Below are 12480 nucleotides of genomic sequence, written 5' to 3'. Positions count from 1 at the left end.
CCCCATTTCACCCCCTTAGGGGTTGAATTTTTAAAAATCCTTTCTTAGCGGATGTCTGCGTCATAATAGCTATCTGCATGCCAAATTTCAGCCCGATCCGTCCAGTAGTTTAAGCTGTGCGTTGATAGATCAGTCAGTCAGTCAGTCAGTCATTCAGTCAGTCAGTCAGTCAGTCAGTCACCTTTTCCTTTTATATATTTAGAAGATTACTTATATGAGGTATAATTTGTAATTAGTAAAGAACATTTCTGAATAGATAAAGAATATTTTTTTTATCCACGCAAATTCAACTAGAACTTGTTCAGTTTTTAGGGTTTCGTACTCAAAGGGTAAAACGGGACCTTATTAACCTTATTAAACTAAGTCTCTGCTGTCCGTCCGTCTGTTTGTCCGTCTGTCACCACGTTGTATCTCATGAAGTGTTATAGTTAGACAGTTGAAATTTTCACAGTTGATGTAGATATTTCTATTTCTGTTGCCGCTATAACAACAAATACTAAACTAATAACTAAAATACTAAAATATATATAATACTAAACACTTTCACATTTATAATATGGGTACTGACTAGCTGCCCAAGCGAACTTCGTTCCGCCTAACAGTCGATTCAAATTTTAAAATTTTTCTCTCCGTAAGAACCATCCTCGTACTTCAAGGAATATTATTAAAAAAGAATTAGCGAAATCGGTTCAGCTGTTCTCGAGTTTTTCGATGACCAACACATTTAGTGATTCATTTTTATATTATACACTAGCGACCCGCCCCGGCTTCGCATGGGTGCAACGTAGATACCTACTAATGTGGTGTCATTGCCTCGGAAACTCTCAAATGAGAGGATTTTTTTTCGACCTAATGCACATTACTTCAATTTCTCTAGGGATCTCTAATTTTTTGAGAATTAAACTATAACTCTAAACCTTCCCCTTGAATCACTCTATCTATTGGTGAAAACCGCATTAAAATCCGTTGCGTAGTTTAAAAGATCTACGCGTTCATACATACATACATACATACATACATACATACATACATACAGACGCGAGAAGCGACTTTATTTTATACTATGTAGAGATAGAGAAGAGATAGAAATAGAGATGGTACGGAATCCATCGTGCGCGAGTCCAACTTGCACTTGGCCGGTTTTTAATCGTTCATGATTACGTGTTGGATGGAATAGATTTTTTTAGATAGGTAATAATAATTTTAGTCAGTGCGAAACCTGACGTAGTTGAGGTGACCGAAATGTTGTTTTATTTAATTTTGATTTTGTGCGTGCTAGCCATCATAGCTTTGTGTGACTGGTTCAGCCGAGATGCAAGACTGATGCGACGGATTCCGGGACCCCAAGCGTGGCCCATCATTGGAAACTCCCTGAGTTATAATATGGGCTCACCTGGTAAGTAGCTTCCTCCGTAGGGATTTCTTAAGAGTGCTCTCCATAGCGCTCCCATAGCCATCATAGCTTTGTGTGACTGGTTCAGCCGAGATGCAAGACTGATGTGACGGATTCCGGGACCCCAAGCGTGGCCCATCATTGGAAACTCCCTGAGTTATAATATGGGCTCACCTGGTAAGTAGCTTCCTCCGTAGGGATTTCTTAAGAGTGCTCTCCATAGCGCTCCATAGCCATCATAGCTTTGTGTGACTGGTTCAGCCGCGATGCAAGACTGATGCGACGGATTCCGGGACCCCAAGCGTGGCCCATCATTGGAAACTCCCTGAGTTATAATATGGGCTCCCTGAGTTATAATATGGGCTCACCTGGTAAGTAGCTTCCTCCGTAGGGATGCTCTTCGTGGTCGCTCCAAGCCAATCAATACTAAACCAACAAACAAACACTCTTTCGGCGTTCTCAAGCATTCCCCTAGCTAGCGGCTCTCGGTGTCCGCCACGCCCGCGCCAGTGGAATCCGTGAAAAGTCGCGCGGATGGAAGGAGTCGTAACTCGCAGTACGGCATCAAGCGTCGATAGCCTCAAGTCAAGGCACAATTGGGTATTTTCCTACTTTTGAATTTGATAAATATTATTACTTTATTATAAACTAGGATAAAAATAATTACGTACGCTGAAAAAAATATTAAAATCCAACAAAGGTTTACAAAGTTACAGGCATTTTAATTTTGGCGTGGGAGGGTCTTCTATCCCTTTCTCGCAAAACGAAAATTTGTATGAAACCACACGAAGCTACTATGGCATTAGTAAGGTGTGACGTCAAAATGCCATACCTACTGTTATATTCTCTGTCTAATCAGAAATATTTAAATGCTTATAACTTTTCTGTTATTTGATCGATTTAATTAGTTTTTTCAGTTAACGTCATTATTTTTACCCTAGTTTATAATAAAGTTATAAAAAAATATCCAATTCCGGCGCCTTCCCGTGTGACTAGGCGAATTGACGCATCTTCCGTTCCATTCCATTCCCTTTCAATGTATGTTATTTGAGTGATATAGGTACCTACTTATTTCATTACAGAAAAGCTGTTTCTCTCGCAGCGCATCTTTCAGAAGCGGTATGGTTCTATCACGCAAATTCATGCGATGAATGTTCGAATCGTGAACGTCTCCAACCCTGAAGATTTGGAAGTAAGTATGGTAAAAAGTACTGACTACAAAATGATAAAAGCAGATTGGCAGACTTCACAATATAATGTTCTCAAAGAGAACTCTCAGGCATGCCGGTCACTACGTTTTCTTTCGCCGTTGTAGCATTGATTTTAATAATTGCTTAAAACGCACATAAACTCCGAAAAGTTCGATGTGCACCCTGAATCAAACTCCGGGCCCTCGAATAGGAGACCGATACGGACGTCTAAGCTGTGATAGCCTAGTGGTTAGGACGTCCGCCTTCTAATCGGAGTTGTCAGGGGCTCGATCCGGGCACGCACCTCTAATTTTTTGGAGTGGTGCGTTTTTATGTACTTAATTGAAGTATCACTTGCTTTAATGGTGAAGGAAAACATTGTGAGGAAACCTGCATGCCTGAGAGTTCTCCATAATGTTCTGGTGTGTGAAGTCTGCCAATCCGCACTTGGCCAGCGTGGTAGACTATAACCATAATCCCGTAGTCCCGGAGGACTATAACCATAACCCTTCTCTTTCTGAAAGGAGACCCGTGCTCTGTAGTGTGCCGGCGATGAGTTGATCATGATGATGATGATGACGGGCGTCTTAACCTGGCTATCACTGTTTTCTAAGTTATCACCCCTTCGCATTAGTACGGTGTCGAAATTTCTGTCGGTCTTCTTCTTCTGTCTTGTGTCGGTGTAACACATAATATCTAACAGTTAATATAATATTATCGATCTACTTTCATAGATTGCTTAAAAAATTGAAATTAATGGCTGAAAACGGCAAGCGGCGCAAGTATGCCTCACTTATCGAGAGCTATATTTTTGTTCCGTTTGCCGTAAAATCCCTGGGGCTACGGAGTCTTAGTGCTTAAAAAAACCGGCCAAGTGCGAGTCAGGCTCGCGCAAAGAGGGTACCGTACTACAGTCATATTTTTTCGACATTTTGCACGATAATTCAAAAACTGTGATGCATAAAAATAAATAAAAATCTGTTTTAGAATGTACAGGTGAAGACCTTGTATATGATACCCCACTTGATATAGTCACTCACTTCGAAAGTTGAAAATACTAATTATTAGTTCATGACCACAATTTAATTTTTTTTGTGTGATCTAACCCTAAATTCACGGTTTTCAGATTTTTCCCCAAATGTCAGCTATAAGATCTACCTACCTGCCAAATTTCATGATTCTAGGTCAACGGGAAGTACCCTGTAGGTTTCTTGACAGACAGACGGACAGACAGACAGACAGACAGACAGACAGACAACAAAGTGATCCTATAAGGGTTCCGGTTTTCCTTTTGAGGGACGGAACCCTAAAAATTACGAGACATTTCCCCGCGATTAAAAGCCTCATCTGGTGACAGAAGGGCTGGCTCATTATTTGCCCAACGGATCAGCCTGGCTGTCCAGTGCGGAAATGCAGCCAGTATTCTTGGCACCATTTCACGCGGGCATGATTTTTATAGTCATTTGATAAAGCTATCTTTAAATTTAATTGTAATATTTTCAATTTAAAAAATTAATGTGAAATATAATTTTGCAGAAATTGATGCCCTCTTCTGAATATATCACAAAAGCAGACGCTTATAAGTTTGCCTCACCGTGGCTGGGAGAAGGTTTGCTTCTGAGTAGTGGTTAGTATTATACCTACAATGATTGGCAAAAAACTTGAGCAATACGCAATTATAAAACACAATTAGTATTAAATTAATTAATAAACACACAATTAAGTTATGTAATGTCCAGTATTATCATGTTTAAGGCAAGAAATGGCAGCAGCGAAGAAAATTACTGACAAAAGCGTTTCACTTCAACATCTTGAAGAAATTCATGGTGACGTTCAAGCAGGAGACCGAACACTTCGTGAAGCAGATCGAGAAGGAGATAACCAAAGAGAAGACGGATTTAATTGCAGTAGTTAGTCCTGCTGCGTTACGTGTCATTAGTGGTGGGTACTGAATACTGATGGACGATTCTGAATGACATTCTTCGAATAATTCGATTGTAGAAGTCATTCAAATAACCTATCAAACCATTCGAATTTGACGAAAAAAGAAAAATATTATATGTTTTTCTTTTTTGCGCCATCTCATTCCCTCCGATTCAAATTTCATTACTACTAGTTTACAAATTCGAATATACATAACCTCATCTAAAAGTAAACTCTATGTTCTGAGAAAAAATACCCAATTTTGTGTAACAAATTGAATAAATAAACGGGTTGCAAATGAGTAGTAATAATATTTACTTATTGCTACGACTATCAATTAAAAGTAGACTTAATTCTACGAAAAAACAGCCCAATTTTGTATGACAAAGTAAATGAATGAAATTAGCGGTTTTATTCCAATTTGCGAACTAGCGGTCGATTGATTCTTTATTCGATTGTCATTATTAGTAGTATCAAACCATTCGATTGTTGGAACTAGTTACTAGTAACAATCGCCCATCACTAGCGGTGGGTATATGTATATGCTTTTGAGTAGGTGTACTAAGTAGGTATAGTATGTGGGCATTATGTGGGTATATTTTGACGACCTCCCTGGCGTAGTGGTAAGCGCTATGGTCCTATAAGTACTTAGGAGAACCCAGGTTCGATTCCCGGCAGGGGCAGTTTGGAAATTTATAATTTCTTAATTCTCTGGTCTGGTCTGGTGGAAGACTTCTGGCGTGGCTAGTTGCCACTCTACTGGCAAAGCACTGCCGCAAAGCGATTTAGCGTTCCACTGCGATGCCGCGTAGAAACCGATAAGAGATATGGGTTCAATAAAACTGCCATACCTACCCCTTCCAAGTTAGCTCACTTCCATCTTAGACTCGCTTACCACCAGGTGAGATTGCAGTCAAAAGCTAACTTGTAATGGAATAAAAAATAAGCTAAAATCACAGAACACTTATAGTAATGTCCTAATCGAACTGATTTCGATCACAGCGGCCAATCCCAAATTCAAATTCTTTATTTACAGATTTGTTTTTTACATTGAGACTTAAACAGGGTGTCAGGCGAAAGCAACGCGTTCAATATTTATCACGATCCGCGAAATGACAATCCGGAATTTGGAAATCTAGAAATCCTGTGTGTTGTGATGTGAATAAATAACCGTAGATCACAATATTTTATCTACTATCACAATATCTAGCCTCCGGCTAAGGGGCTATTAATGAAAACTGAAACCAGGGATTCAGTACATGATTCTTAGTCCCTTAGTGTTGAAATTTTTCATCGGTCTTTCGTGACTTTGACGATGTTTTTGCATTATTCTAGTAACTATATTTATCAACATGGAATTACCTAGATGTAATCTAGCCCTAGTTGTTTTTAGAAATAAGATAATGAAATGACGATATTTATCACAAAAGAATTCTTATACCTCGTTGTCTGTCTGTCAAGACCCGTCAAGGATACCAAACCAAAATCTATAGGTAGGGACAGGGTCCCATTGACCTAGAATCATGAAATTTGCCAGGTAGCAATGTACCTATATAGCACAAGCAAAAGGAACAATCGGAAAATCATCAATTTTTTTCTGTTACAATATCACAAACACGAAAACGTGTTATTTCTTGTACGATGGTACGGAACCCTTCGGTTTTTTATTATTACCTTTCATTTCAGATACAGCAATGGGAATTTCGCTTAGTGATGAAGTTGCATTTAACAAATATTTCAACTCAGTGTTAACAATAGGAGAGTGTTTTATGCAACGGTTCTCCAAAGTTTGGTTACACAATAACTTTATATTCAATCTAAGCGAGACTGCGAAAATACAAGAACGTGTATTGACTGATTTACATGCCCTTACCAAGAAAGTGATTAAAGATAAACGTCAACTATTGGATGAAACTAGTTCTAAGCAAGACAATCCTGCCGTGTCTGAATACGAAAATAATGAGAAGATGGCATTGCTAGACTTGCTTTTGGAAAATGAAAAATCAGGAACTATAGACAGTGAAGGAATTCGGGAAGAAGTAGACGCATTTATGTTTGCGGTAAAACATTTTGACTTTCTTTTTTGTATTCAATGACAAGTTTTTTAATTTTTTAGTTCTGGTACTTTTTAGCCTTTGACTACGATCTCACGAGGTAAGTGATGATGCAGTCTTTGGAAACGGGCTAACTTGGAAGGATTATGGTAGATTCATAAAACATCCCTGATCGATTTCTACGCAGCATCTATACTTAATTACTTGGCGGGCATAGCTTTGCCAGTAGGATGGTAACTAGCCCCGGCCGAAGCCTCCCACCAGGAAGCTATTAAGTTAGAAGTTGGCCCTTTCTTGTCACCCAACTGGCGATAAGTGATGTGGTCTAAGATAAAAAAATCAAAAAAAAAAGAACCGACTTTAATAACCACCAACACTAAAAAGTTAAAAATAATTTAATTTATTACCCAATATATTTTCTAACTTCATATTTTTATACTGCAAGCCACCGTTAGTATTCTACTATCTATCTACTCCATTTCATACTAATACCACAATTTTTTTTGAGAATGAAAAAAAAGGCAACAAACGGACAAAAATAAGTGATCCTATAGTAAACCGCACTTGGCCAGCATGGTGGATTATGTCCTGAAGCCTTCTCATTCTGAGCGGACGTGTTAAATAGTGGATACTGGGTAGTAGGCTAGCGATGGATTGAGATGATGAACATGATGATCATAAACTACTTATTTTAGGGGTACGACACTACTTCAGTGGCAATGTCATTTTTCCTAATGGCAATAGCAAACGAGCCTGATATACAAGTAAGTTTTACTATTTTTTTACCCGACTGCGGTGAAGCCCAAAGGAGGGCTATGTGTTTGACCTATATGTATGTGTGTATGTCAGCTTGTAACTACTGAACGGATTTTGATAAATGATACGTCATTTGTCCGAGCGCGAGTGTCACTACGAACAAAAAATTCTTTAAAAAATCAAAATGGCGGATTTTATGCGCTTACTACTCGGCTTAGTAGGCTCGTATATTATGGGAGAGATGACGAGCGAAGCGAGCCGGTGGCCACCTCTATAACGATGGTCGAGTAGGCGAAGCCGAATGAAGGGCCGACGGAGCGAGTCTTTTGGCGTAGCTCATAATATTCCTATTTCCTTGCAGTCTTGATATATTATTATTATCAGTGGCACATGTTTTCCTACATGAAATAATTAATTATTAAATTGATTTATGTTTAGGATAAAATATACGAAGAGCTGCACCAGATTATGGGCGATACTCAACGATGCCCGACTATGGAGGAGATGAACGAAATGAAATATTTAGAATGTTGCATTAAGGAGTCCTTGCGATTGTACCCCAGCGTTCCGCTCATAGGCAGGAAAATGTTTAAGGATACCGTTTTGAGTAAGTGATTAATTAATTTTATTAATTAAAAAAAATCCTTTTTAGGGTTCCGTCCCTCAAATGTGGCAGGTAGGTAGGTCTTATAGCAGAAATAAGGGGAAAAATCTGAAAACTGTGAATTTGTGGTTACATCACACAAAGAAGTTAACTTGTGGTCATGAACTAATAATTAGTAAGTATTTTCAGTTTTCCAAATAAGATAACTATATCAAGTGGGGTATCATATTATGAAAGGGCTTCACCTGTGCATTCTAAAACAGATTTTTATTTATTTGTATGCTTCATAGTTTTTGATTTATCGTGCAAAATGTCGAAAAACACGACTGTAGTACGGAACCTTCAGTACGCGAGCCTAACTCGCACTTGGCCGGTTTTTTTTCCCTTCGGGGCAAAGGGCCAGAATCGGGCAGACACTACCTGTTTTAGTTACCATGATCAACCTATTGCATCGCCAGCCCACTACTGAGCACGGCGTTCTCCTCTCAGAATGAGATGGCGTTTGCGGAAATCCGGATACAACACACCTTCGAGAACGTCATGAAGTTACTCTCAGGCACACAGATTTCCTTACAATGTTTTCCTTCACCGTTAAAGCAAGTGATATTTAATTGCTTAAAACTTGCATAATTATTATTTCCGACCGTGAAAGTGCAATCATTTATTCAGAATAGATGGTGTGCCGGGGATCGAACCCCCGATCTTCCGAATAGAAGAGCCACGTCTTAACCACTAGACAATCACCGCAGTTTTAGTAGGTTGTCCCAAAAAAATACCTACTTTTGATTTAATTTTTCAGGTGGTTACACAGTGCCAGCGCACACAACCTGTTTCTTCTCGATATTCGACCTCCATCGGCGCGCAGACCTCTTCCCCGAGCCGGAGCGCTTCGATCCGAACAGGTTCCTCCCAGAGAACTGCATGAAGCGCCACGTCTACTCATACATACCATTCAGTGCTGGTCTTCGAAATTGTATAGGTATGGCATAATAATATTGCTGAATCTATGGCTGGCTAATGGCTAAGATCTATAGAGAAGTATAGAGTATACTTGGCTTTGCTCAGACTTTACTAAAAACTTACTTTCATCATGCTCATGACATGCTCAGTCCCGCTTTTCGGGGATAGCTCGACCGTGCGTGCAGCATGCTGAGGAAACGTGAGCGGGTGGCACAGACAAGCCCGACAAGAAAAAAATCTGTAAGATGTTTTATTGTCTGTAAGATATCCTTAGGAGTGCTATTTTCTTGTTGGGAAGTGTGGACTGGCCGCCGCCGCCCGCCTGGAGCGTATGTACCTACCTAATGAATAATGCGCGATTTTTGCTATATATTGGGGCCGATTCTCTAGTACACAATCTCTAAACTAAACTAAATTAACAGGTCTAAATCTAGTGCTTTCCTTTTCCGCAAGCAACATTATGAAAGGGATAGCAATAGATTTAGATGTGATATTTTAGTTTAGTTTAGAGATTGTGTACAAAGGAATTAGCCACACTGTCACGTAAACGTCATTTGAATTCAAATAAAAAGATAAATATTTAAAAACTTCTGATTATATGCGTTTTTAGGGTTCCGTACCTCAAAAGGAAAAACGGAACCCTTATAGGATCACTTTGTTGTCTGTCTGTCTGTCTGTCTGTCCGTCTGTCTGTCAAGAAACTTACAGGGTACTTACCATTGACCTAAAATCATGAAATTTGGCAGGTAGGTAGATCTTATAGCTGAGATCTTATACGGGAAAAATCTAAAAACCGTGAAAATTAAATTGTGGTCATGAACCAATAATTAGTATTTTCAATATTCGAAGCAAGATAACTATGTCAAGTGGGGTATCATATGAAAGGGCTTTACTTGTGCATTCTAAAACAGATTTTTATTTATTTTTATGCATCATAATTTTTGAATTATCGTGCAAAATGTCGAAAAAATACGACTGTAGTACGGAACCCTCAGTGTGTGAGCCTGACTCGCACTTGGCCGGTTTTTCAACAAGTCCCGCTTTAGACGAAAGAATCCCGCTTTTTTCACTCAAAAAGTTCCAAAATCCCGACTTGGCAATTACAAAAACTGGCAACGCTGGTTTAGTCATATTTTACTACGCTGCTGGTCTATTGCAAATTCATATCACATACCTTTGAGAATATTATGGAGAACTTTCAGGCATGCAGCCGGTTTCCTCACAATGTGATGATGATGATAATGATTAATCATCAAGTTTTCAACATGAGCTACGCCAGAAGACTCGCATCATCGCCACTTCATTGAGCTTCACTTACTCAACCTACGTTTTGCTACGGAGATCGTCAGCTCGCCTCGCTCGCCACCTCCCCCTTTACCACAAACGGCCTCGTAGACTAGCTTCATTCAGGCTTCGCGAGTTTCTTGCTTCGCGCTTTACAAGAACACTCTAGGAGAGACAGACAAGACTGTGTGAAGTCGGGGTGCTCAGATTACGTACTGCCCTTCAGTTGACTTTACGCTTATTTCGTGGTTTAATGGCATTATTTTATTGTGCATAACGGGTACAATATACCACGATTAATTTGATGTTTTTATTTGTCGATATTTAAACGCAATTGCACGGGTCGTGGTCACGACGGGACTGCGGTGCTGCGAGAGATGTCATGGGCAGTAGCGAACTACCCTCTTCCTTGTTCTTTTCGCTGAAACTTCACGAGCTGTCCGGCAAAATACACTCACAACGTCTCTATTCGTCCGCGTGGATTTGAGCTTTTAAAAATCCCGTGAGAACTCTTTGATTTTCCGGGATAAAAGTAGCCTATGTCCTTCCTCGGGATGTAAGCTATCGCTGTACCAAATTTCGTCACAATCGGATGGCCCGTGAAAGGCTAGCAGACAGACAGACAGACGGACAGACAGACACACTTACGCATTTATAATATTAGTATGGATAACGTATTCCACCAGCAACGATTTTTTATTCGTCAGATTAATAATATCCCAATATCATTTGCTTTATCGGCAAAGGAAAACATCGTGAGGTAACCTTCATACCTACCTGAGAGTTTTCCATAATGTGTTCAAAGCTGTGTGAAGTCCGCACTTGGTCATCGTGGTGGCCTGTGACCTAAATCCCTCTCATTCTGAGAGGAGGCCCGTGCTCAGGTAGTAGACCTATGATGGATTGAAATGATGATTTTTTTCAGGTCAAAAGTTCGCGATGCTAGAGATGAAGACGATATTGTCCGGTTTGCTGCGGAGATTCCGCGTGGACCCGGTGACCAGGCCTTCCGAACTTGTCTTCCGATCCGATATGGTTTTACGAACAAAAGACCCGATATACGTTCGATTCCGCATAAGGAATTAATAATTGGGTATTTGACTACATCAAAAATAAATTATTTCTCATTGATTATTAAATAGAGGGTTTCCCAAAATACGTAAAATCCACGTTCTTTGTGTAATAACCATTTTAAATTATCGATTAAACTAAAAAAACACGTCAAATGATTGTGATGTCACATACCGGTATTTTATAGAATCTCCCATACTAAGCGCGCGTTTTGACGTTTGATAAAAAGTTTCTGATTTGACTAGTTGTCAAATACCGTTTTACTCAACGATATTCAAGGCTCCGCCCGCGTGGATTAGGATTTAGGTTTTTAAAAATCACATAGGAATTCTGATTTTCTGGGATAATTAATAGTAACCAATGTCTGTCCCTGGGATGCTAGCTATCTCTGTACCTACCAAACGTTAAAATTGGATAAACGGATGGGCCGTGCAAAGCTAGCAGACAGACAGACACACTTTCGCCTTTATAATCCATATTATCCATACTATTAATATTATAAATGCGAAAGTGTGTCTGTCTGTCTGCTAGCTTTTATTTGGTACAGAGATAGTTTGTATCCCGGGAAAGGACATAGGCTACTTTTTATCCCGGGAAACTAAAGAGTTCCCACGGGATAATCAAAAACCTAAATCCACGCGGGATCTATAAGTATTACTAATTACTATATACCTACGAGTAATAAGCAGCTGATGCCTTCTGCGCAATTGTTCGCGTGGAATTAGTTTTTAAAATCCCTTGGGAACTTTAATTTTTTTTAATTTAAATTTCCGGGTTAAAAAGAAGCCTATGTCACTCTCCACAGCTCGATTGCGGTAGAATGAGAACTACAATCTCACGATCGCAATCACCTCTGATTGGTTGACGCTCGGTCCCGCAATCGCGCACAAGAATAGCATAATTACAGCTAATGACAACAATTGCGACTGTAATAATGATTAAACCCCCCTAAACCCCCCGCTTCACTTAGGATTCTAGATACAACATCCTTTCTACGCTCGGGAATTACTCTAAATTATCTCGTTACGCTTGGAATTTATCCCGGTGCCCGTGACGTAAGACATTGCATTACCCCATGTTGAATAATCTACTATTTAAATTTTAAATACGGTACGGTAGATGTAACTACAACCAGTTTACTAAAAATGGACCGTTTAATGGACCTGGCGTCGATTAAAAAAATAAATTAATTAAAAACTCAACAAGTGGCAGACAAAAATTGCTATCAGTGACAAAGATGCGAAC

The 12480-nt window shown here is 39.5% G+C and overlaps 1 protein-coding gene across 1 annotated transcript; it reads left to right on the top strand.

The window, feature by feature from the left end:
* The first annotated feature begins 1541 nt into the window (after positions 1 to 1541).
* LOC117984292 (cytochrome P450 4C1-like) lies at positions 1542 to 11250 on the top strand. The gene is made up of 9 exons (XM_069500252.1): positions 1542 to 1570; positions 2476 to 2585; positions 4120 to 4210; positions 4339 to 4524; positions 6193 to 6566; positions 7256 to 7324; positions 7755 to 7923; positions 8720 to 8899; positions 11090 to 11250. The coding sequence occupies exons 1-9, from the start codon at positions 1558 to 1560 to the stop codon at positions 11248 to 11250; spliced, it is 1353 nt and encodes a 450-aa protein (XP_069356353.1). The 5' UTR covers positions 1542 to 1557.
* Positions 11251 to 12480: the final 1230 nt, after the last annotated feature.

The sequence above is a fragment of the Maniola hyperantus genome, chromosome 8 (assembly GCF_902806685.2).
Source record: "Maniola hyperantus chromosome 8, iAphHyp1.2, whole genome shotgun sequence".
Lineage (NCBI taxonomy): Eukaryota > Metazoa > Arthropoda > Insecta > Lepidoptera > Nymphalidae > Maniola > Maniola hyperantus.
This window is presented reverse-complemented; position numbering and strand designations above follow the sequence as displayed.